This window comes from Corvus cornix, chromosome 4A, assembly GCF_000738735.6.
Source record: "Corvus cornix cornix isolate S_Up_H32 chromosome 4A, ASM73873v5, whole genome shotgun sequence".
Lineage (NCBI taxonomy): Eukaryota > Metazoa > Chordata > Aves > Passeriformes > Corvidae > Corvus > Corvus cornix.
Window position 1 is genome coordinate 6078090 of NC_047058.1, and position 27147 is coordinate 6105236.

Genomic DNA, 27147 nt, shown 5'->3' on the forward strand with positions numbered 1-27147 from the left:
TAATGCACAGAAGTGGTCTTACAATAAACTTGGTGATGCAAGGGAAGGAATCAGGAAAGATCCTTTAGCAGGGACTGATTTACAACTTTGGCCATACAAGTTTCTTAAAATGCATTTATCAAATCCTCCAGACTCTTGTTTGCAAAATCAGTAGGTTTGATGATTGCTGCATGTAAGCAAACACCAATCTGTTTACCCATGTTTTTTAAATTAGTCACAATGTCACTTTGCTAGATTAAAAATCTGCTTCAGGCCATTGAAAAATCCATTCAGCCTCATGCTTCTAAACAGCAGGAAATGTCTTTGAACAGTCTCTTATAAAGAAAACAAGAAAAGTTTTAGAAAATTACCATATCTTTTTGTTTGTATCTATATCTATACCCATGTATAAGCTTCTACAATATATAAAATAAGAATTAAAAAGGTAAGCATACAGTGTGTCTAATAAGACACTTCTGAAAAGTATTAGATATCTGTATTTGGATAGAGTATGACTGCTATTCGAAGGAGGAAAAACCAAGATTTTCTTGCAGGATTTTTGGTAAATCCATTGTTCCCACTCAGGTCTAGCAAATATAACAGATCAAGGCGACTCAGCACGGACTGTGAGCAGTGAATACAACAATGCTGATCACTGCTGCTAATAACAATATCTCATACACCTTCACAAGTGGCAGCAGCTCTTAGCTGCAGCTCTCACTGAGTTCTGGGTTTAACACGAGTTGGGAGAAACACTTCTCGTATAAATTGCAGTTGTTTGGGCTTCTAACTTTGAAATCAATAGCAATCAAAATCTCAGCAGGCTGGAGAAGTTGTTGTTTCCCTTCTGCTAAGCTTGAGAACATAATCCAATGTTTTCCTCCCCTCTTGACGTTTTGTTTACAAATAGACTTATTTAAACAGAAAAGCCCTTTTCCACCTTCAGTTTGATTCCTTGGTGTGTTGGCTACAGACGGTTTCATGTCAAACACCTCCAGAAACACAGACTTTGGAGAACAGAAGACAGAAGGTAGGAAATACTTAGGCTTTCATAGAGTAGAGTTCAAAATATCTGTACCTATGTGGTTAGGTAGTTACAATAACTGGGTACTGGCAAGCAAAAGCACTTGATTTAAATTTATTTTAATGTATTTCAAGAATTAAAATGCAAAAAAGGTAGAAGGCAGTTTATCGTTATACAAAAACTGTAATTTTACCTCAGCTCAAGTTAAAAAATTAAAAAAAAAAAATCAATGTTTTTGTGCCATCTTTAGGAATTGAAGCAGTTTCTTCCAGTTAAATAGCAAAGAAAACTGTACCATATATTTTTCCAAGTCTGAGTTACTTTTCTTCTTCACTTACAGCTCCAAACACATTTGTTTTCAAAAGGAGGGAAACACAATTTCTAGCAATCTACAAAAATCAGTCAACAATACAACAAAGACACCTTACCTTTCAATCCCAATAAACCTGATCTGAGTCACTTTTCAACCCAGATATGAACACACATCCATGTGTTCACATACACTCTAAGTTAGCAGCAGAATTCTGCTGCTTTTATCCCAAATAAATCAACACTAAAACAATTAAGAAAATTGTCCCAATGCGACTCAAAACTGCATCTGCAAAGATCTCTGATGTGGCACTAAGACTTTGATTCAGTTTCTCACCACAAGAATAATTACAGACTGACAAGATCTTCCTTTTCCCTCATCCCTTTCCATCCCAGCTCTGCCTAACCCCTGCACGTGGCCATGACCTCGTCCATGCAGACACTGCCAAGTCTGGTTGTCAATCACAGAATTCTGAGTAATTTCCAATTACTCAAATACCCCAATACCCCTTTCAAAGGAAAGGACTTTCCAAATCCCAGTCACCTGTTTGAAGTTCATTTGCTTGTCTGAAACACACGTGCCCAAGTGTCTGGAAAAGACCAGAATTTGTCCCCTGTTGGTTTCTTTTTCATAGAAGAGAGGGAGAGAAAAAAACATCAGCACATGGATGGTTTAGATCCAGACCTAGGAAAAGTATTTTTGTGTGGGAAAACCTATGATTGGAGGCTTTCAGATCACAGCCCAGAAGGAAACATAGAACAGGAGCAGAGGGCACTTCATCCATCCAACAGCCACGGAACCCTTCTCTTAGGAAAGGATGGAAACAATGCTGAGAACAACAGACCAAAATTCAGCTCATAATTCTTAGCTGGAGTTCAGCAATGAGAAATCAAACCTCATACCTCTGATACCATTGTTCAGCTTTTATTGGAAAAAAGTGATTTCAGCTTGAATGAACACCTTCCTTGGAAATGAAAACGTAAATGAATAAAACCTATTTAAAAGATTGAAAAAAGTCAATAGTGACCCTGAAAAATTCCTGGTATCACACTTAATATCCATCTCTATGCATACAAGTAACTGAATTTGATTTACATGTGTCTATTTATGAAATAAGCAGAAGCTCACAAATTGGAGAAAACACAAAAATGTCATTTTCACTATATTTTCAGTGGCAAAATTTAAGAATATGAGTCTATTTAGTAGAAAAAAATTGCATTTCAGAATACTGAGAGACAGTATCAGAATGAGTAAAATAACCTAGCGAAAGAATCATAGCACTAAAACTCAAAACTGTACTTTTCATATTTGTATCCTAACCTCCAAGCCACCAAGAGTCATTTTCTCACATATTGAGAATCCAGTACACTCTCAGAAGGGAAGACAAATCTTCCAAAAATCAAATAATGTGGCAGATTGAAATCCTTAGAGCCTGGCTATCTTTCACAGCAAGAGATGCTGGGATAGGCAGATATCTGCAGTTCCAGCCTGTGCAGCAGTTACTGCCTACAACCTCTGCTAACTGAAGGTGTCAGCAGTGGCGTGTGCACCCTCGTGCCCCTCACCTACACATGCAAACAAAATACATACAGAGACAGATATAAACACTCACAGTGCCTGGAAACATCACTAGGAACCGTGTAACTCTCGGAATTCCTGCTTAGATTTCTTTGAAAAAATTGTAGACAAAAGAAATGTTCTGCTGAAGAGTATGAGGTTTTCAAAGAGGCACATTTCTTCTTGCAAAGCTTACGTGTGGCTACGTTATTTAAGTCCTAAACTGTGAAAAATACCAGTCTCCATAGATGCTTGATGGTGTGCATGCATTAAGCAAACAGACCAGAGGTGTATTTAAAAACAGTGCTTCTCCAGAAGGTATACAGAGATAATTGTCAAACAAAATTTATTTTAGAAATAGATAAATAAGACATAAAAGGAACAATGCTCAGTAATTCAATATGAAAGCAAAAATATATATATTCAAATTATTTGTTAAAAAGATTTTACAAATAATACGTAAGACCAGGATACACCATAAATATATGTTTTATGGCAAAATGTGAAATCACTGGCAAAGTGTAACAAAAAAAACCCTGCAGCATTACAGTTTATGTTAAAAATATAATTCTATTTACATCACAAACCAGCTTTGTTCCTGACAGCCCCCTACTGCCCTTCAGAAGTCCCCCACTCAATTAAACTCAGAAGGATTGAAATCCCCCAAAGTTCCTGAAGTGCCTCACTCGCTCTCAGGGGTGTTTGAGGTCGGGTGGGAGGGAGCTTTGGTAGACACAGAAATCCATAACAATTCCACGTGTTGGCAACACAGCACTGGATGCAGCCAGCTCGTCTGAGAGCCAGCCCTGGCTGCTGTGCTGGAGGGCTGGAAGCAGCCATGGGATCACTTAAATCTAAAACTGGATCAGTTAAATCTAAAACTGGCAATACATAGAGAAGTTTTCTTTTTGCTCAGCCACACTGGAACTGACCCAAAGCAGGCTCGAGAGCTTTCCCTACAGACACAGCCTGCTGCTCAGGGGATGAGGCAATGAGCTCCAGGGAAAAGGGGGAATGTCTTGAGGAGTTTATACTGAGGTAACTGTAATAATTGCAGTCTGAACTGTGATTAATATGTTGATATTCCAAAGAAAATATAATGAGTTGTCAATTTCAAAAGTAACGTTTGGTCAACTCAGTGATTTTTGCTCATAAGGTACTCTGACTTCTAAGAAGTCAGAAAAAAAATATTTCTGTGGGTGAAAATATTTGAGAAACAGAGTTGGTTCTGAAACACATGTACCAAGCTTTGACTCAGGGTATTAATACTATTTTAAAAAAAATAGAAATTTTTGACTGGCATTCATGACAGGAAAGTGTAGAAACTGATATCCAGCACACACACATATTCGGTCAACAAACATTAGGCTTTCATGAGATTTTCATGAACCCATTCAACCATCAAGAGGAAATCAGCTCAGAACAAGTTTTAAACCAGTCTATGAAAATACCACTTTTTAAAAAGTGATACTTAGATGTAAGAGAACAAAAATTGAAACAGAAAAAATGCATGAAACTGAGCCACTTAAGAGGTTGCTGGCTTTCCCTTAGGGCATTTGGAAGATTATCATATTTGGCTGGGCTGACTCATGAGAGAACCAGAGGAGAGAGATTACTGATTTGGACCAACAAACCATGTGATATACCTTTTATTTCATTGGTGTAACTTTAACAAATTTTAAAACCATCCTTGATTCTTTTATAATTACTTATTGGTAGACTAGAATGATAGGACCAGTGTAATACTAGGAAAAAGTTGAGTTTCAGCTAAGTTAAAAGCAAAGGAACTCAAAATGAAGTCTATTTTTCTCTGAAAACACATAACTGGCACATCTGGTACAAGAAAAGTACTTATCAAAGGTTCTCTTCATACTCAATGTAACAAAGTAGGCACTTCTAGAGGGTATGCAGTCCTAAAATCAAAATAACCCGCTTTAGTCTATCTATGCCTTGTCACCACCAGAGAAAAAAAACTGAGAGCAACTACATGTTCACTTGAGATGACTAAATTGTATTATCTCCACTCAGTATCCCTTGAGTTTAAAAAAAAAAAAAAGTTTCAAGGTAAGCATTGAAGTTATTTGGTGCTTCTCTGAATCAAACATTAAATTTATGTATAGGGGTTTTCCCAAAAAGGAAATCCAACCTAATTCTCATAAGGAAAGACATCCAAAGACTCAAAGTAAAAACAGAAACTCAAAGTCTGTGAAATCATCCTGTCTGCCTGACAAAGCACTCTGAACAAGGCAGAAGGGTTGACACTCTTAAACATCACTGAATCATCCTACCACCCACCTAGGGAGCACCTCCACAAACTGCAGCAGCAACAGGCAGGACCATGTTTGGGACACTGAACAGCACTTCTGGGATTGGGAATGAACTTTAAACTGGCTGAATTGTGGCATTGAGTCAATAAATGTCACTGCATGTTTGACCACTGGAAGTGTTGGGGAATTTTAGTTTGAAGCATAAATGCTGCAAGGCTGTGATAAATAGGAACAGCAAAACTGTCTCACAGGTACATGAACTTCTTCCCAAGAAAATTATTCCATCACCAGAAATGAAAATTTTTCCGTAACAGTCATAGCTATAATTATGCAATACAATATGCTAAATTACAATACGTACTTCATTATTAATAGAATTTATTTTACAGATCAAATAGCCAAATACACATTTTTTTTTGAAAGAGCCAGATAGCAAATGTGGAGCAAACTATAGGCAACAGTCATGTAGACATTCTGCAGTCCAAGAACTGAGGCAACGTGATTATTAAGTACAAGCCTATAAATATCTTTACATCAAACATACAGTAATGTGTAAGAATTCCATGTTGTAGTCTAATTCATGAATCATTAATAACCTCTTTCTTTAAAAGAAAGTTCTATATACTGTATACATCCCAGTTAAAAGCAGTGTCTGTATTTCACTTTATTCTAGCAAACTAATATTACACGTCTTCATACAAGTGCAGAACAGGGTTCTTTATACTCCTTTGCTTCCTAAGAGATTTCGCATTGCATATGAAGTTCTAATATTATAGATGATACATATTAAGCATTACTACCTAAAATGTGAGGCAATATACAAGAACTTGCAATCAACCTTCAAACAAAGCTATGATTCTCAAGTTTTATTTTGTAAATGAGCAGTGCTAAATAACAAATGATAATATTAAAACTTTAAGGGAAAGAAAAAGCAACAAACAACAAACAAAAAAGCCAACCAAACAAACAAAACAAAACCTTTATAGAAAAATATTTGGGGGAAAAACAAAAAAAAAAAAAAAAAACCAAAAAAACAACAGTAGGCCATTTCCACCCACCCCATGTGCTGGCTAACAGTGAAAAAATTATGTATACTATTTCCTATTTTATGACACTGAAAATCAAGCCACTGGATTTATGACTTTTTTTTTTTTTTTTTTTTTAAATAAAAATACTTCAAAAGGTTAAATGTTTGGCACCTGTTAAACAGACATTATCTAGACTTCAGCAAGCAAAATGCAAATTAAAGTTTATTTTTAAAATTTATGTGAATGCTTTCCAGTTATTTAAAAGGTGACCATTTATTACAAAATGTTGTGGATAAGAAAGCATGAAGTTCTAGTTTTTCACTACTACTATTGTGCCTAGAAAATGAGAAAGCAGTAACTTGATCAATTCTATTTATGACCCATAGCAGCAATATCATCATTAAAAAGATTATGGAATAGATATAAATAACACTTAATTCTTAACATGTGTAATGGTGCTATAAGTGACTACAACTCATTTGTTTTTCTTTTTAATGCAGGGAGTATAAAGAACTTTACATTCTCTTTTTAACATATGAATAAAATTTATTGCTCCCTTTTAATATATTCATAGAAACAAAATTCCTAATTGTTTCAACTAAAATAAATAAGGAAAAAATCTGGGACAAGAAGATGATTACAAGCAAAATAAATTTACCATAATCACCAACTGTGAAGAAGGATGGGTCACATTACTTTTTTTCTTAGCAAAACTACATTATAGAACACTATAGCACAACGTACTAAAATTTCTTTGTCTTTTCCTTTTAAAAAATTCTTGCCCTTGATACCTTTCAGTAGGGCAGCTTGAACAGTTCATCGTCACTTCCAAACCCCTCTGGAGATGAGGCGATAAATGTCTTCGGCAACCAGAGACAGGACAAAGGGCTTTCTCGTGCTATTTCCTTGTTTTCATATTTGCTGGCTTAACATCATTGAGTACACGTACGACTTCAGTACATAACATCAGCTGCGATGGCGTTCAGAGCTGGCAAACAGAGAAACAGCATGAGAAAAGCCCTTTCCTGCAGCATTTTCACCATAAATTGTCACGTTTGCTTCCAAATTGCTACCAAATCTCTACCACATCAGGCACTGTGTGGTCTGGGATGTTCTGAGTTCTAAGTAACCAACCATTGCTGGTGTGTGTGTGTTCCCAGCACAGGCAAAGATCTCTACACACATAGCACAAATGCTGCAACAGAAGGAGCCACAGAAATAGCTTCTATGGATATTATTCTAAGTTTCTTACTCCTTTTTTTGCTTTATCCACTCAAACCCAAAGTGCTGTTGCAAGATTAGGGCTGTCAGAATGCTGCTGCACTACCTACAACAGGTTCTACAGGGTTTTTGTGGACTTCATACAAGAGCATCATTCCTAAAAGCATAAAATATTTTTTATTTGAAGAATTATTTTACATCTTTAATCTACATTTATCATCAACGGGGTTAGTCCTAAAGATTCACAGAAATTAAGCCATTCTGACCAATTATTTCACAGAAAAGAAAGCACTATCAATACCACAGTCACCAAGACACCAGCCACTCACTGGTCAGGAAATTGCTATCAACTGCAGATTATTGAGTGCAATACCTTCTGGAAGAAAACAGGAAAATAATCAAGTGGGAAAATTAAACCACAGTTAACTCAGACTTCATCGTTAGCAATAGTTTATAGCTAAGCAAGACATTTGAAATAACACAGTTGGGTCACAAGGAGGAAGGAGTAAATTTTTCAGTTATCCCACTGAAAAAAAAATGATGTGAAATGCACTTAATGTTTGAAATATTATATTGCTTCTAGCCCAAGGCAAGTGGCTGTTGAAGAGGGAGTTGTGTGTCATTCTGGCTTGCACAAAAATCACTCCGTTATTAATGCTGCAACCTCATTTACCAACTTCAGTATAAACTCAGTCAGTAAGGTCTTACTGGGGAAAAAAAAAAGTGTATTTTTTGCTTGGGATTAGTTTGGGGGTTTTTTTGTCATATTCAAAACCTTTCATTATTTCCTCACACAAAACACAAATTTCTTTTTTACTCCTCCTCATGCTCTGTTTTTGCCTTCTACTATGAGGTAAAGGGGACACTTTCCAGATACCTTCCCCATGCTTTTCTAGAGAAAGGTATTAAAAGAAAACACCGAAGATTTTCTACGAGTGTTGCACAGAGGAAAAGCATTTTCTTGATCAGCTTTACTTCAGTAGTGATGCACATTTAAATAATTGCTTGCTAACTTATGACTTGCACACTTTGACTCATACTTCAGTCAGAAGTCTCTTCAAATTTCATTTTTTTGTGAAATGTATATACATGGCATCAGATCAGAACCCCAAGCAAAATTACCAGTCAGAAAATTAAGGTAAAATAATGAGAATACTTAGAGTCATAGTAATCAATTTAGAAATGGCTTTTTGGAAGGGCTTATACCAACAGCTATTTAGCTAAAATTTAGGAGAAAATGTTCTTTGAGTGCAATTTACTCTGTATCTGTCAACGCAAAACACCAGTGTTATGTATATTTTACACCTCAGAAGCATCAGCCCTGCCTACTGATGATCACAGGATTCTAAATTAAACTCACTGTTATTACACAAAACAAAAAATCCTGCAGCTAAAGATTCACAGAACAGGTGAGTTTCAGAGCTATTATTTTCAGGAACAGTGCAATATTCCTTCAATTCACATCCTGAGCACACTGTTCTCATAGTGAGTGGGAAGCTATAATGACATTTCACCACATTTTAAATCAGAAAACCAAATATCCCATAACTGTAATCAGGTCTAAGCAGGCAGTGATAGAATCACAGAACTGAGACAGTGGGGCCCCAAAATGCTGTGTATTTTAAATGAGGTCTACTTCCCATTCAGATTTCTGTAAGGAGTGTAATGTCTATCTCCATCAGCTCCTAACAAACCAGTCCAGCAGAGACCCCTGTGTCATCTGAAATTTCTATTCCTAAGTGTGGGTAAATTCACAGATGATAGAATCCCGCCAACTGAACTCCCCTAATGAAGATTTGCATCAGCAAACATGACAAAAATCAATCTCCATGCCTGTTCCCTCCCTCAGCAGCTTCCCAACATGGTACAGTGTCCTGGCAGTGCAGCTGGATTCACGGACAGACCAGAGTCCAGCTGGACAGATGAGGGAGAACCCCTGCAAACAGCAGAGAATCACAGATGAGGAGCACATTGCACCTTCCAGCTCCTCCAGTGGGAGAGGTGCTGCTTCAAGGGGCACTCACAGCTCCTCAGTAGCACCAAGGCAGAAAAAACTTGTTCTGAAGGTAAAGATAACAACCCAAAAGATCACAGGACCCTTCCTGGGTGACCAGCTGTAAATTTGAAAAGATTTCCCCTGTTCCTATAGTATTCATTCTACTATTTTCAAATGAAAGGCACATCTGAAATAGCATTCAATAAAAGAAAGGGACAAGAAGAAGGAGGATGCAAGGCAAGTTCTGATGAATCTTTGCAGCATTACCTTCTTTGAATCAAGCTGCCACAGATAAAACTGTGCTCTATAATTATGCGTGTTTTGACTAGACAGGCTGATACCTAGACAGGAATCTGAAACGTCTGAATGTTGTTTTAAAGAACATGAGCAAAGATTTCAGATTTTGAAATTGTGTTACATTAAAATGAGACTAAAGAAAACTCCTCTCCCTTCTTTTCGTCATTCCCATGCAAATGCAAAGAGAATTAGAAGATTTGTGTCAGTCTGGAGCACTTCACACAGTTTGCTCCCACTGAGGTGAATGTCAAAAATAACTGAGCTTTTACAAAGCTTGCAGATAAATAAACTTGAAAGATGTTGTATGTTTCTGCACCAAAGAAAATTTCTGTGAGGCCCACGACTGCCAAAACAATGGAAACCTGATGACATGGAAAGTCAGTTTGATTTTGGAACACTCCAGATATCCTTATTTTGAAAAACCTTATTATGAATGAGCCCCTTCACAATTTATATCACTTGGTAAAACTCCTTTAAAAGAATTATCTCTACGACATCCCCCAAAAAAGCATGCTACTCTGAAGGTCTATTGGCACTGGTATTGATTAACTCCTCCTGGGTAACTTCAGAATAATATCAGTACCTCTGCCCTTCGCCTTTTCTCACAGACAAACAGAGCAAAATTTAACCTCTCTCTTAGGGGACGTTACATTAAGACCATACTTTCCCTCTTCAGCTTCCTGTAGTTTATGATTCAAAGTGTCCACAGCTGCTTCAGGAGTCTCCAATTGCTTCCCCATAAAAATTTCAGCTGTTGCACTGCTGTATTTATTTGCCCACATGACCACTAAAGAGATATTTTGGGGTTTTTTAGCAGAAAAATCTCTCCATCTTTGCTTGCATGCTTTTTGCGTATGACTGTTATAATGACTTTCTGTCATTTTATAGACCACTTAGACAAATTTAGCAGTAAAGCAAAGGCATACTTTCCTTTCTTTAAAGACCTGAATCAATACCATTCAGACAGACACAAAATTTAGAGCTTCCAAAGAAAACATATATTTTTAGCTGTAACACAGTATTATTTCAAATATCTGAGTAGAAAGTCTTGCATGGACAAAACTAACAATAGTTGAGATGCGCAGCCTATAATAATATCAGTCCTCAAACTGAAGAGACACTTCACAGTGAACAGAATCTTCTTCAGGCTCCTTCAGAGAACTTTTGCCTTGTAAAAGAGCTGCACTAAGGTAAAAGTGATAAATGATTCTATTTTCCCCTTGTATCAGGCATCTTATTTTCACTCTTCAAACTAGCACATCTCCCTTTAACTGAACTGTCTTTCTGTTCTCCAGCTTGCCCCACAGTTTTCTGCAAATTCAGAGAGTGCCTGGCACAAAATCATCCTGAACCACGAAAATCTGTTGGTCTCTGAGGCTGAAGGGTGGTGGGACAGCAGGACAACTGGAGCACCGTGCCTCAGGATTATTTGTATTTATATTTGTTTCTTCGTTTTATAGGCTAACAGAGACAACTCTCAGGTAGCCTGTCCTGAGACACCTTCCAAAGCCCCACTGCAGACAAAACTATCCAGGTTACAACACACAGAGCCAGGAGTGAGACTGATTTTAAAAGATCCATTGAGCTTTAAGAAATTCTTTACTCATTTTTACTTACCATGAAATATAATTTTCATTTCACAGTCCAACACAACACAAAGGATTTCCTCTAGTGGCCTCTCTTGCTCAATTTATGTAAATAATTCATTCATGAAATTATTTATATATATATATATCTTTAAAAAAAAAAAAAAGTGAATTCATGTGTTTGAAGGTAAACACTCTATCCAAATAAGTGTAAAGGGCCATTGTGATGATTAGTTACCCTTCCTCCACACAGTGTTATCACTTTCATGCAGAAAAATATGCCTAAAATAAGGATAGCTGTAATTTTAACAAAATCAGTACAAATTGTAACAGTAATCTCTTTTCTTATCTATTCAGCATACATTCCTAACAACGTTAGGCGAAGCTCTATGAAGATAAGCTAATATCAGCTAGTGAGCATTAAAAAAACCCACAGTTCTATTCTGCTTTTCCAGATAGGAACCCCTGTAACAGATAAAAAGAAATGCTCCTTTTCGCCAACCAACTTCTGCAGAAGAGAATTGCTTTCCATTCTGCTTTCTAGCTTTTTACTGCCATAGAAGGGACTTTGAGAGTCATGAGCTTTCTTTCTTTGTTAGCTGCATTACTGCATGACAAAGTGTGTTTCAGCAGACAGTGGCAGAACCTTTTTGACTCACAGGAACTGTACCAGAACTCCATTGAAAGAAATCACTTAGATCAGGCCTACAGAAATGCTGAAAACAGCACTGCCCTCTCCTCGGTGACGGGAGTTCAAACAGATGAACAAACTGGCAAGAGGCTTTTCTAATATGTAATGTAACTTAACGCATTGAAATATATTGAATAAGAAATGCTGTACATAGTGATATAGATTACCATACAAATTTGTGTTGGTAAAGGGAACAAAATATAATAAAATAAACAACAGAGCCTGAAATTTTCAAAGATATGATGACTGCATTTAATGCAAAGCTTTTTTTATGCATGTTGTTATCATTACAGCTGTAGTAAAACAAACCTCCCAGAAAAAAATTCAGCTGGAGGAAGAACATTAACAACTTAGTCATGCTGAGGATTTGTTCCCAATGAATACATTAAGTTAAATGTATTATCAAGCTAAAATGTATTATCCATAATAAGCACTCTTGAAGTACATGTTAGTTTGATTAATTCCTTGACCAACTAAAGTTTAAGTAGAAAACTATCCCCCCTGAAAACTTTGTGATACTTATGAAGAAACAGAAGTAAACAGAAAAACAGAAAAGTTTTATTAAACTGTTCAGAATATGGATAAACACTAGATTCTATCTCCAGTGACTTAAAGCTTTTCTGTGGAGTCTTGAAGAATAAGGGGTATTTTAGTTCTCAATTTATTTTTAATATTAAGCTGAGGATTCTTTAGGCATTTCCTTTGTTGTACTGCATTTCTATGAAGCTAATACCTAGTTTATCAGGCAGAGCAGCAAATAAGTGAGATCAATTATGCTGATGCTTCTAATTTTTCCCTAACTTTGCCTGTCAGCTGTGTCATTCCACCAGATTTAATGCTCCTTCCAGTCTGAAAATGGCACTGAAACTCTCGGAGGAAAATCCTCGCCCGCTTCTGTGAGACCTTGAAGCAAAGCTACGCCCAAATGAAGGCTGCAATTCCAGACTCCATTAATATTAAGAACCACTTATGAGCTCCTGTAAAGCTTTATTGCTTTCCACCTGGCCTGGATGGCTTCGATCCTCGAGCACACCAGACTGGAGAGGACAGTCCCACCGCCCCCCGCGCCTCCCGAGCTGCTCGAGGTCCCGCGGCGAGGCGGGAAGTGCCATGCTGCCATCTGCAGTCGGGATACCACCAGAGGGATCTCTGCCTGCTCAGTCTCCTCACAGACAACACTCTTTTCCTTTCTCATTTTCTCCCTTACCGCTGAGGAAGCTTGAATTGTTTACTTTGCAACACCTCAATGGAATATGAACTTTCAGACTTTTACTCCTTGCAGGAGAATTTATCTTGCAGCACTTCAAACTAGAGTTATAGGATTGGCAAAGTAAGGAGGGAAGAAGGAAGAAAGCACCTTAAAATTCCATTACCTGTCTGGTGTGTATGGGGCCTGGGGTCTTGAAGCCTCCTTGACAGCTGCATTCAGAAACACTGTAAGGGTCCGAGCTGCTGGATGAACACTTGGAAAGTGAGTCACAGCCCACCACAAAGGTGTTATCTAGAGGCAATTCCTGAATGACATGGTGCTTCTTGGGGGGTACAGGAGTCTCAGGTTTAATTTGAAAGGTAGGCTGCGGAGAAGCAGACTTGTAGTGCTTTGCTAAGTCTGGGCTATCAGGTTTAAATGTGGTTGGTGTGGTGGCCCAGTTATACTTTCCCATAGTCTGTTCTTCTAGCTCTACGGGAATGTCTAAAGTGCCATTTATGTGCTCGTGGCCAGGGTCATCAGGCTTAGATTCTTCAATAGTCACAAAGTTGAGGAGGAGACTTTTTGGAGAGCGCTTCTTCTTCTTCTTCTTTTTCTTGATCTGCCTATTCTCTTGGTTGGGGGAAACCCATTCACCACTCTGCTTATTTTTTTGGACAACCTTGTGCCTGGGCGTCTGGCGGCACCGGACTAAAGCGGTAACAAAAATTACCAGAATAACTGTCATGGTGCCTGCAATAATGGCAATGATGATCTTGACATAATCATTGGTCTGTGGGGTTATCTCACCATCCCCAATGTTCTGGCCAACTGGAGTTTCCATATTTCTACGCACCAACTCTTGCACATAGGAGCTGTTGGTGACCGTCTCGTTCACAAACAAGTGCACAAGAGCTATCGTGTAAAGAGACTCTGGCTGTCCCAGGTCATTCACTTTGATCACCAGTCTGTGCAAGCCATGATCTGATGTAATCACCTTCTCTTTCAAAGTAATATTGCCTGTTAATTGGTCAATGGTAAACAAGCCCCTGGAGTTCCCACCTATGATGCTATAGCGGAGCTCTGCGTTCATTCCCGTGTCATTATCAACTGCAAAGACTTTAGTAACTACAGAACCTGGGCTGGCTGACGTTGGGACCAACTCATAGGAATAATTAGATGAGGGAATAACAAAAACAGGCCTGTTATCATTTACATCAACAACATTGATGGTCACTTTGGCAGTTGAGGAACGCTGCAGTCTTCCTCCATCCACTGCTTTCACCTGGAAAGTGTATGACCCCTGCTGCTCCCTATCAAAGGTTATATTAGGTCTTATTACACCAGTAAGTGGATCTATAATGAAATTATCTCTACCATTTAAGATAGAGAGAGTGACCGCAGCGTTGTCTCCCGCATCAGCATCCGTAACTGTGATAAGCCCCACTGTGCCATACATGGGCAGGTTTTCTGGCACATAGAAATTATATTCATTATGTGTGAAAGCAGGGCTGTTATCATTCTGGTCCAGCACCGACACCGTCACGGTAGCATTGGTCTGCAAAGGTGGCATCCCATTATCCTTTGCCAGCACAGTGAAAGAGTACCTGTCTTGCTTTTCTCTGTCCAGCTTTCTCACTGCTGTCAGGATGCCTGTACGGCGGTCCAGGTTGAATATTGGGGGCGCATCGGAACCCAGGATGTAGCTGATCTCAGCATTCCGCCCGCTGTCGGCATCCGTAGCACTGATCTTGGTTAGCTGAGTACCAGGAGCGTTGTTTTCAGGGATGGAAAGACCTATGATAGGCTGTGTGAAAACTGGGGCATTGTCATTTTCATCTTTAATTTTGATCAGGAGCATTGCAGACTGGTTTAAGGGAGGCTTCCCCGAATCCGAAGCCACAATTTTGATGGCATATTCCCGTGTCGCTTCATAGTCTAGAAATGTGGCTGTCTCCAGGAGAAACTGATTATCAAACACTGGTTTTAGCCTGAAAGGGACATCGTGGTCTGTAAAACAGGTAACTTTCCCATTCTGATCAGCGTCCTTGTCCATCACTGTTATCAACGCAATTTTTGTATTAAGGGGAGCCTTCTCAGACAAAAGCACCGTCCCATTCACCGGATTGATGATGTACCTCGTGTCTATAGATGGGACATTGTCATTAATATCTGTGACATTAACAGTCACTGTTGCTCTTGATGGCGTTGAGCTGCCATCGCTTGCCAAAACAGTTAATTTGTGCACAGGAGATTCCTCCCTGTCCAGTGGTTCCCTGATGGTGATGAGGCCAGTGGTGTTATCGATGGCAAAGAGCCTTTTGGCCAGGCTGGAGATCTGATTGCTGAAATAGAAGTGGATCTGTGCATTTGAGCCCAGGTCTGCGTCGGTGGCGTGGAGCTGGGAGACAGAGGTGCCCACTGGGGCATTTTCTGGCACGCTGACCTCGATGTCGTTCTCTTTGAACACCGGGCGGTTGTCGTTGACATCGGTCACTGTGACCTGCAGGATGGCAGTGCTGGACCTCGGGGGGCTCCCACCATCCTCAACTTTGATTTTCATCACATAGGTGTCCTTCTGCTCCCTATCCAGGATCTGCTGGACAATCAGTTGAGGCCACTTATCTCCCTCAGGTGTCTCAGTTATGTCAAGACCAAATACATTTTGACCCTACAAGACACAGAAAGAACACACTTTAGCTTGACAGTGTATTTAAACAGAAAAGAACCACATTATTTTTCTGAAACTGTCGTGGAATATATATTTATACATATACTCTATACAGGAATATACATTTTTATATTTATCTTTATTTTTCAACATCTGATTTTGCTTTAAGCTCCAGAAACTAAAGAAAGCTCCAGAGCAAACACAGCAATAAACAGATACTCTAGAAACTAAAGAGGAAATGTGGGAGTGATAGTGATTTTTTTCATCCAGATTCTCTATTTCTAAAGAAAAGCTATTAAATTCCTGGACAGATGTGATTCAGATTTTGTATTGTATGAGTGAGTGTGGAAATGAGGAATGAGGCCAAAGTTCAGTCACTGGAGGACCTATACCAATATTCAATTTCAAGGAAACCATCAAAGACAAAGGGATTATTTCTGTTTGTGGAGCAACTTTGGACATGATCTGAAACCATTAGCACAAAAAAAACCCCCAACACCATCACTGAAAAAGTGCTTATTACATAATTCAGGTGTCTGATGATACAGACAAAACTAAATCGTAAGAGCTCATGAGAAATATATTTAAAAACTCATTAAAAATATTCCTGCATTCATCACTGTATGTTTTATATTTGTAGTGAAAGTACAATCCCAGTGAAAAAAGATCTATTTTCATTCCAAAAAAAATCACAGAACTGCGAGATCAATTTGAAAATGATCAATATTTTTCATGGGATTTGTTGAACATCTCTGGAACGGTACCAAAATGCTCCATATATTGCACAAACACAGCTTTTTAAAAAACACTAGTGCTGACAAATCTGCTAAAATAAATATTGGAATCTAGAACTACATTCCCTCTCTCTTCTGCTGTCTCTTCAGACAAACAGGAATTAAGAATATTGTAATTACCCTCTTTTCTCTTATCTCACCACTTAGAGGAATTATGTAAAGGCAGTTTTCCAGCCACATCTTCCATAAGGGCAGGGCTAGAAGGCAGATGGCTGATGCTGAATGCATGGGATGACCAGAAAAGAGAAGGCAAAAATAAAACTGTGGACTAATTAGGACTTTCTTTTTATGTGTCCTATTTGTAATAATGAACAACTGTTCCTTCTCTGCTTACTCTGCTCATCTTTCACCCTCACTCAGGTAACTGCCACGGAATCACAGAATGGTTTGGGCTGGAGGGGACCTTAAAGATCCTCTCATTCCAAGCCCTTGCCAGAGGCAGGGACACCTTCCACCGGACCGGGTTCAGTTGTGTTCTAAACTGGTTTGAGACACTCCAGAAGAAAGCAAAAGAAAATGTTCCCAGTGTTCAAGGTTCCTCATTTCTCATTAGTTGCAAAAGATTTGTACTCCCTGTATCTTGCTACCCATCATTAACTGACTGCATTTATAGCTTCTATACACTCCTGGGTGAGGCTGGACTCTTTCATTGATTTGTTTCCTCAAAGCCAGATTTTGACCTTACATAAGCAATCTTTTATTTCATGAGACAGAACTATTCATCCACATATCCAAAATTACTGTGCCACTTGCACAGCATTTGTGACAACATTAAGTTGCAACTGGGGACAGTACAAAGTAAACTGGAACACATTTTGAAGTAATAGAACAAATACAGATTTGGCTTCTTTAGCAGAAGGCATGAAAATGTAAGACCTGCAAATTGTTTCTAAATCAAGATATATATTTTGAACCAATTAGGGTAAATTTTAGACTGGTAATTCTATGTTGATAGGAAGCAGAGCAAGAGTTTCCTCTTCGTATTCAATCTGGCTAGCAGTTATTTGCAATAAATTTCATAATTACTAGGAAATTATAAATTATATATTCTATGCTTTAACATAGATTCCAGAGGAAAGTAAGTAACAGAAGCCAGAGTAAAAGCAACCTGTCAGCTCTCTTTACTTCTCTATTTGCACACAAGTTGACAGATGGGCACTGATTATTCTGTCATTAGATCCCACAACTACAACAAGAACTTCACACAGACTTTGAATTCACGTGGCTGTACATGTGTGTGCCCATCTCTGCTTTTCTTATCAAGTATGGGAGAGGGGTTTTGCATCACAGCATATGAGTTTGATATAAAAAATGGTGCTTTAGCTCCCCATCACCAGCAGTGAGTGACTAGAGAACAGCAAAGAATGCAAAGATCACTTCCAAGTTCATTATTAATGCTTGAATAATGTTCTGTGGAAAGAAATATTATCCATGTCTATTTCTTCTTATTCTTTACAGGTTTAGACATCTTTTTAAACCACAGAAAAACCATTACAGAGAAGTAGAAGTCTCTTAGTTCTAGCAACACTATTTCACGTTATTTAAGAGATAAGGTTAGGTGTGACATGCTGCAAATTAACAAACACATTTTCTAAGAACAGACAGTTCTCGCATTCTAAACACTCAAAAAAAAAAAGATGAAACATGCAAGAAATATATTTTTAAGATTATAAATATCTAATTCTCTCCATTATGAGCAAAGACATTGAGAGCTAAAATGAGAAATATGACGAAAAACCTTCAGGATTAATTTATTGATGTTGAAGTAAATGGCTTTACCATCATTAGGACTGTGAAGATAAAAATTCCATTAGGGTCAGATTTCAATTTGGACTGAACTGTGCCTCAGTCACCACATTATCCCAGTGTCCTGAAGGATTTGTGCACACTGGGGAGGGCACGAATCCATTGGAAAAGCATAACAGATAATTAACAGTTCCAGAGTACCTTTGGCCATTAAAATGGCTGGTATAAATAATTTGCTGCATCAATATCTCTACCCCAGAAGAATGGGGGTGAGAAATAAGAGCGATTGACTTTTTAAACTTAAAAATACTGTTTAAACACTAACTATAGGAGGCAAACCAAGGTTATGCCTATCTCAGAGCCTGGATTAGCTTTGAACATGTTCTGACCCTGCTAACCAGATCCTTTATCAGGGCAGTAAGAAGCTCTGTTACCTTATTCAATTTTCATAACATCCTTTTCCATGGATTTATGCACACAGTCTCTCAAATAATGCAACTTTCATGTTGAACACTCCCTACTGTATATTTACCTGGTCATTTGTAATGGATCCAAATGTCCTTTTCGGAGCTGTTTTGGGCTGTCATGTGAATAAAAAATTAGAGAGTATTTTAAAAATTGCAGCATTTAGGTGGTTTCATAAATACATAATCAATGACACACAGACACGTAGTGTGATATGCTAGAGCAGCTTCTAAGTGTTACAGACAGGGCTGGATGTGACAAAGTGCACCAAAAGTCTACACACAGATATGGCAGTATCACAGCATTTCATCCCAGGATCCTGTTAAATCTGTGGGGTACTGACTGCCTGGACATTGTTGGGAAGAATGGGAAAACAGACCAGCTTCTGGTTAATGCTGGTAACAGATGCTCCAATGTGTTCAAAACGTCCTATGGACTTACACTTGCAGACCAGTAAGCTGGCAGAAGGCAGGAATTTCTCAAAGAAGTGGGGAAGGGAAAGAATATTGTGCTAAATAACGATACAAACCCAACTGCTTGTGATACAAAGTACTCACATTAAGAGAGGCTACCAGTGATCATTCCTTAAAACATAAAAATTATGTAATTGTGCCTAACAAGGATCCATTGTTAGCTGACAAAGGGGAGATCAACACTGTCCTCAATCTTCATTCAAAAGAGGATTCTGAACCTCCAGAGAAAGCCACAGGAGCAAAGACAGCTCATTGTTTTGTGTCTACAGCTTCACCCTACACTTATTATCCATACTCCATGCACTGTAAATGACAAACACATCAAGTGATGTCTTTGGCTCAACTGAATTCTAAACAGAAGTCAAGGGCCAGACTACATGCACAGCTCAAACTTTTACTAATATTCTACACTAACTCAGTTCAATGGCTATTGCAACACACTAGAAGTACACATTTATCACATGTTAACAATCCTATTAAAAAAAAAAAAAGGAAGAAAAATAAAAAGATTAAAAGATTGGCTTCTCATCAGTAAATCAGTAATTCATTAAAGTAACCACTTAATTAAAAACCTTTGGTTGGAAAGTAGTTTTGAGTCCAGAGGACCTTAAAATCTTTTCAGAAAGTCCAGAAAATAATGCAGGTTTGCTAACTGCTGGTTATTTCACATGGAACAACACAATCTTTGCAGGTCTTCTGCAGAACTACAAGATGGGTCCCAGACACTTTTTCCTTGCCTGTTTTTGTCAAGACATACAGAACTGCTCTGTAACTGTGCTATCAGCAAAGGAGAGAGCACAGCAGCACAACTTCAGTTCCTAGTGCAGAAAAACAGACCACAGTTACACGGTGGACAACTTTTTCTATAAAAGCTGAAAACTAAACTTGCATTTTTCTTTCAAAGGTGCTACTTTGGTTGTGAAATTGTGAATTGCCAAAGCCAAGTTAAAGCCTTAAACACAAAATATTCCACATGGTAGGCGATAATGGATCTATGTGTCTATAATGGGTGCATATGAATGCACTCAGATCCAAACTACCCTAAGTGTGCAGCTCTCATAAAGGCCCCTTGTCTGCTATTACTCACACAGTGTGCAATTTGCTGTCCATACATTCTAGAAAATTACCATTTGTTGGACAGCTGTCCTGCTTAAAGACTCCACAGTCACTCCTCTCATGACATCCCACAGCTTACAACCCAAAGTTACTGGAAATAAGTGTCATTAGTACCAGCAGTTACCTTATGAACTGAATGGGAGAACTTCAAAGGAGAAAAATGACATTACAAAGGTAAGAAGTTTTTTATAATGCAGACCTCAGCAGATGCAGAGTTGCTTACAGATTTGAAACACTCTCTTTGTCAAAGCAATGCAGCCTTTTAATTTGTAGGCCAAAATTCTTAAGACTTTTGTTCAATTTATGGTTTTCTGTCAGTGTCAGGCACTGTTTCCATTGGTTTCCTTCAAAGCAAGAAAAAAGTTTAGCTTGGAATAAACTGAACTTTCAGGTTCAGAACCACAGTAGAAACAGGACTTGGAAGCAGCCAATTATGCATAAACCTGAAGTGCATTTTCGGCATTCAGAATCCTAATTAGCTCCATTCCTACGTAAAAGTTGAGGACATCATATTATTAGCAGTGTCTACACCATAACTTGCTACTTTTCCTCCTCCAATTACATAAGAGCTCCTATAAATGGAAAATGCTGCCAAAATTTTCTCTCCAGATCCACAGCCACACACAAAGCAGCTCTTGTCCCGTGAAGCAGGCAGCAAGCACAACGCTGTGGATGGGATCAACAGAACATAAGGACAATAATGAACTATCTTATGCTGGAAAGGAACGTAAAAAGTACAACACGGAATCAAAATGAGGACAATCAATACATTTAATACTGATTTTCTGAAAAAGAAAAGAAAAAACAAAATCTAGGAGGTTTACCCTAATTTACAGGAAATTACTTCGTTGGAAATATAAATTTAATGTTAAATTTAATGTTGCTACAACAACACTTAAACAGTCCTAAGAATTGCATTGCTGGAGTCTCCTTAAACTTTTTTGGAATACTTGGTCCCTTTTGTAAGGAGCCTTTTTCAATCTTGTCATGTTCTAAACATTGTCAACTTTATTTTCTAAGATAGATAGATATGAGATAGGCATATTTTTTTTCTGAGATGGAACATTTTTTCATCCTACTCAGCTCTTGGCATTCAATTGTCAGACCATGTTTATTGGATCGTGTTCACCTCCATTGAGGAGAAACAATCAGAGACAGGGAAAACTATATTTTTAATTTATTTACTTTTATTTGCTGGCCTTATTTCTTCAGTCTACACTTTAAGCAAGCCTGAAACTCCATACTTTAAAAGTGTTAATATTTTTAACTACAAGCTTTACAAGGGAGAGAACAGGAGGAGCTGGAAATTGGCAACCCACATACACTTCACATTTTCAAGACTGCACCAGATTTCATGAATAACTCTCTTTCTATAGCACATCTTTGGCCTTTGAAATGTTGTTTCAAGTTGAATTGTTTGTGGGTTCGTAATTAAGTCTAATTTATCTTTTCAAACACGGATGAAAATTTAAAAAACCAAGCAAACAAAACCAAAACCTGAAGCAAAACAGAAACCTGTATATTTTCTTTTAATAGAAATTCACTTCATCCACCTCTACAAACTAGGGTGGGAGTAATGGTGAACCCAGACTGCTGCATTAACAGGACACAAAATTACCAAGAAATGGCTTTCAAGGAACTGGGCCATTACTTGAGGGGTCTTTCACAATGCACTGCAGACATACAATTACATATTTCAGAAAAATACGCAGCTGCACCACAAAACTGCAAGGAATTTATGTTCACAATACTCCTGCTACATAAATAGTTGTACACTAACTAAAGATGGGAAACTGAAGTACAGAGACACTTTTATCAATTGTCCAAAGTTTGTAGCTGGTCTGAAAAAGGCAGCCATTTCTGAGTTAACAATCATGTTTAAAATTAAACTTTAGAACTTTGAACTTTAAAAACCAAGCATTATAACGTAACTTTGGGAGCTAGACTTTAGAGTTTTAAACTTCAAGCAAAGTTCTTTCATTTAGAGACACTTTTACCAAAACAAGGGAGGTCAACAGCTGCAGGTAACAACCAGGGAGGCAACCTCCCCTCTTAATCTCCTCCATTATAGTTGTTCAGAAATATTCACAGACATCCCACTGAACAAAAAGCTACATTTTCAACACCCTGAGGATATTCAGATTAAGGTATTAAACATGTTTGAGCTTTGCTCTGAATTCCCATGATAAAGCTCCAGACGTCTGACTTGCCTTTCAGTACGTTTCTGCCTTTGGAGTCTCACTATAGATATATAATGAAGGAAAAAAAAAAAATTAGGATTTATATCAGGTAACAATACATCCAACAAGTGAATTTTGATATTTGCATTATACAAGGTGACAGTTACATATTTGCTCTATTTCCTAGCTGAGAACAGGCACAGAACCGAGGACCTGCGAGAAAGAGAAATAAATGAGTACAAGCCTCCAACGCAGCACTGTGCCTTTGGAGGGAAGCACTAACAATTCTGCACTGCTGCTCAGAACAGCTCCTAAATCACAACCTCATTTTGCCTCAACAGCCAAAGGCAGTGTCTCAGCTCCCAGTGGCACATTTGGAGCTTGGGGGGAGCGCTGCTGGTGTTGGCGCGGGGTGAACCCGCTGTGCCCTCCCGCTCACGACCTGCTCCGTGAGCACATCAGCACTGCCAGGCAGAGGGGATTCAAACTGACAGCCACTTGTACACCAGAAAACACAAACAGCCCAGACAGTTCTGAAAATTCCTTTGCTCCAAAGCAGGGGCTGTGCAGCATCCCCAGCTTGCAGCGATTTCAGTGGAAACTGGCGGTCATGGGTACATGAGGATTCGGTTTGTGGCAAATGGGATAACAAAATATAAAACAGACTGAAATCCTTGTGCTTTGTTGAAAAGGAGCCCAAATATTTGCAGATCAACATTAATTAAATTAAAAATTCATTTCATTAAATTAATCTCATTCCCTCTTACACATACATACACACAAATTCAAAGTCTATGATATCTTTAAACACATGGCACCTTCATTAAGACAAACCCATATTCTAACCTGTGACGTTGTTGCTTTTCCAACAAGTTGTTTAGCATGATTGTCTTCTTTGACCTAAGACCCTTCCAAAACTAAAGTTCAGCTGGAAGCAAAATCACAGTATCTTCCCTTTATGCTTACATTTCTAGGAAAAATTGCTGACAAAACTTTCATCTGAATAGCAGGAGCATCTCTCACATACATGGAACCCCGCGCACTTCCAGAAAACACAAGGACATTCCTTCATGTGCAGGCATGGCGCTTTAATGTCCATGTGTCACTGCTCTATGAATGTTGATTAAAAAATCCAGTCTTAATGGAGAAAATTCACAACCCATGTGGGCAAAAATATAACAGGATGAGAAGAAAAACACTCTAGCAGAAAAGAGTTTACATCCTCCACTTGGAACAGATTTCCTCCAGCTTCCACAAGCAGGCTTTTGGAATTCTAGACCTGTCACAAATACTGCAGAAATGACCTGATCATAAGCCTCTCTCAAGGCCTCCACTCTGCCGGGTTTTGTAAAAATCAAAATAAGAAGGAGTATGTGTGTGTGACATTTAAATGCCACAGGATCAGTTTTGCTTTTGAAAGAAATAAAGCTATACTTTTTCGAGGAATGAAAACTTATCCTTTTTTTATTACTCTCAGAGAATAACAGTGAGATTCCCACATTAAACTGTAAAAGTAGGTGACGTATGCAAGTGCAAGATGCCACTTCAGTGCACATGGGAAGACAATAAATAATACTGCAATTTCAGAGTAATAAATGGGAGACAGCAGCTGAGAAGACATACAGAGTGACACTACTAAAAATATTCCAGAGACACCGAATTCTGAAACTCAGTGAATAAAACTCTTTTCACCATACTGATCAAGAAGAGTAGGGGATAAACCAAAAATGTATTTTCTGGTGCTAGGTTTCTCAGGAAGAGAAATTCTTCCTCCTCCAGTTGACTCCTATTTATCTGACTCACTAGAACAAGTGCAAGATAAAAAAGAAGAAACATTTCCTTACTGTAAGGCAGCAACTCGAGTCTGAAAGTCAATTTCGAAAAGAAATCTCTTGCTACCTGTGTGTATTGAAAGTTCTAGCAAATAAATTGTTCTGAGCTTCCAGTTAATGAGTTATATTCTGAGAAAATGCTTCCCTGTGAGTTTGGGATCAAAAATCTTAAAAGTGTATTTGATTTATACTTCAATATATAGTTTTACTCAAAAATATATTCCCTTCTAAAAACAAAAATAAAATTCCAATTTCACTCTAATTGAACACACTTGAACTACTTCTCGGTCTTAAAATCAGAGATGGAATTGATAGAACTGATTTGCAAGCAAGAAAATAAATTTAAAATATTGGAATGGCATGTTTACAAGGGAAACACCAAACACCCATCATTCCCCTCCAGCTTTTCTGCTCAATTTTTGTTCACTGTTTATATTCCCTAATAGCAGTTCAGTCATGAATATACACTAAAAATTATGGCTAATGGGCAGGGATTTTTCCTCCAAAAGGAAAAAAAAATAATCAAAGAAAAACGTAAGACCATAGAACACATAAGCCAATATTTAAGCATGAAGAACACCAGCTTGAAAAGGTAAATATAATACCCATCTCCTGTTGCAAAGATCTAGCTTAGTCTCACCAGGTAGCATGAATCCTCCAATAAATTGTGAACTGAGACAAACCCTCCCACAGCTCATGGGGAAGAACGCGGAGCGGTTAACGCTAGGAGTGAAGTGAGTGATGGGTGTACGTCCACAGCAAGGTTAATGCCAGAGTAAGTAAAAGCTCAGGAGTTATTTAGCAACGTGACTGCCCTCTCACAAACTCTGCTATTCCAGAAAAAGCAAATTAAACAAAGTTAGGCGAAGCCATCTCTGCCCAGTAACTCATACAACCCAAGTCATAGGGAAAAACCAAGCTTTCCCAGGTCTGGGTCCACGTGAAGTACTTTCCTGAGGTGAATTCAATCACTGTCCTAAAACAGATGTTCCCAAACAACAGCTCACATATTGTTTGTGGTACAATAAAACTCCGTAATAGGCACACACAAAAATTGGACCTGAGGCCTCTTCCTCTGTGAAAAACGTGAACAGCTTTGGGGTTTCAGCCAGGAAGGTGTCAGGGTGGCAAACAAGAAGTGAAAACTTCCCCCGGACTCCTCCCAACTGCTCCACTCTGATCATAACCCCCGGTTAAACACCCAGCACAGTGCCCAGAGCCTTCATCCAGCTTTGAGACACTTGCTAGCAAAGACAGCATCTCTCAGCCACACGCAGGTTGGAACCGGGAAAAGGCCTGGGAGAAAGCAACCTCTGGGGATGGTAACATGCTCTGAATAATTCAATGTGAAGTTTAGCCTTCATATTCTAAAAACATGATGTAAACAACCAAATCTACCAAACCAAAACCATTAAAATATTTCATCCTGAAATCCAGCAAAATATATTAACTTATGTCCATCATCTGGGAAAATGACCATTAGCATGGAAAATAAAGCACAGCTCAAACAATTTATCTTAAACAGTCTTTAAACAATTTTCAACTTATACACAAAGCCTTCATCTATACCTTGATTTGTCCACTTAATTACTTTCTATTTCTTTATCTTAAGGGGTTTAGCATATTGTTAGGATTCTTGCATATTAAGGTATTAAGCTATGAACAAAAATTCAGTTTATTATGTTTACAAAGCAGTGAGCTAAACACAGAGTTGATTCTGAAGTCAAAAATTTAGTTGGGCATGTTACTATTTTTAAAACATGCCTAGGATGTTCTACCAAATACTACATCTGTCATTAGACATCAGGTTCACAGACACTGGAAGAACACAAAACAAGTACTCTCCAAGACAGGATTGAGTCAACTTGCTCACAGAAATCTGCTCACTACAATAAAATAGGTTTCTGTTGTTACGTGGATTCACAATATAGAGCACTATCTTCAAATCCTCAGGTGACACCATCAAACTATATTTTTTATGCACTCTACCTACAGAGTCAAAGCTCTGCTTCCACACTCAATTAACTTTACTGGTAACACAAGAAGAGGCCTACTGTGGTTATATGTGGAAGCACCCATGGTGAAATGTAAAATTAAGTGAAATCTGTTTTGAAATCCAGCGTTATGGCTTTTAACAAAACAGCAAACCTAAATTACTGAAAGTGAGTGTGACAGCTGAAGCCACTGAGCTTCCAAGAGGGCTAAGCATTATTAAAGTTTTTCCTTATTATGCTCTTAGGCACAATCTGATTAGTTCCAACAGCTGCCCAGCAGGAAAAGCCAACCCATCATTCCACAGTAATACTGAGAGTAAAGCATCTCTTTAGCTTTCAGTGATGCCAGATCCAGGTGCACACAGCACTGCAGCAGGAACTTCTGTCTCCTGATTTACAGTGATGCTCAATATTTCAAATGCAAATCATGGCAGAAGCTCCTGATCAACATAATACAAGCTACTAAAACCTTTCCTGATGGATAAACTTATTCTACTCACAAGTATACAAAGAAAAAAAAAATAAAAAGGGAAAAAAAATCCATTGTGGATAACTGTTAGTCAGGTCTTTGTTAGAGGCAATGAGTAACAAAAAAGGAATTTTCTTTGCTACCTTGCTTGTGAAATTCAGTAGCCTGAAGCATATGCTGTGCTGTGACAAATATGCAGTTAAACCTTAAAACAATATTCAAAATAGATTCTGAAAGACTTCACTCCTGTTTGCAGGAACTA

At 38.3% G+C, this 27147-nt stretch overlaps 1 protein-coding gene across 3 annotated transcripts in view; it reads right to left on the reverse strand.

Annotated features, from left to right (window-relative positions):
• PCDH11X (protocadherin 11 X-linked) overlaps nucleotides 1-27147 on the reverse strand; it is a 438889-nt gene that overhangs the window by 354886 nt on the left and 56856 nt on the right. The window contains exons 3-5 of one of the 3 annotated variants that reach the window (XM_010402756.2): nucleotides 18889-18936; nucleotides 13330-15816; nucleotides 3200-7153 (exon numbers count right to left, since the gene is read on the reverse strand). In XM_010402756.2, the coding sequence (XP_010401058.1) occupies nucleotides 7148-7153; nucleotides 13330-15816; nucleotides 18889-18936 (2541 nt within the window). In that variant the 3' untranslated portion in view covers nucleotides 3200-7147. Of the gene's footprint in view, nucleotides 1-3199; nucleotides 7154-13329; nucleotides 15817-18888; nucleotides 18937-27147 lie in introns of those variants that run through there. The other 2 variants (XM_010402753.3, XM_010402754.3) reach the window with 2 other exon arrangements.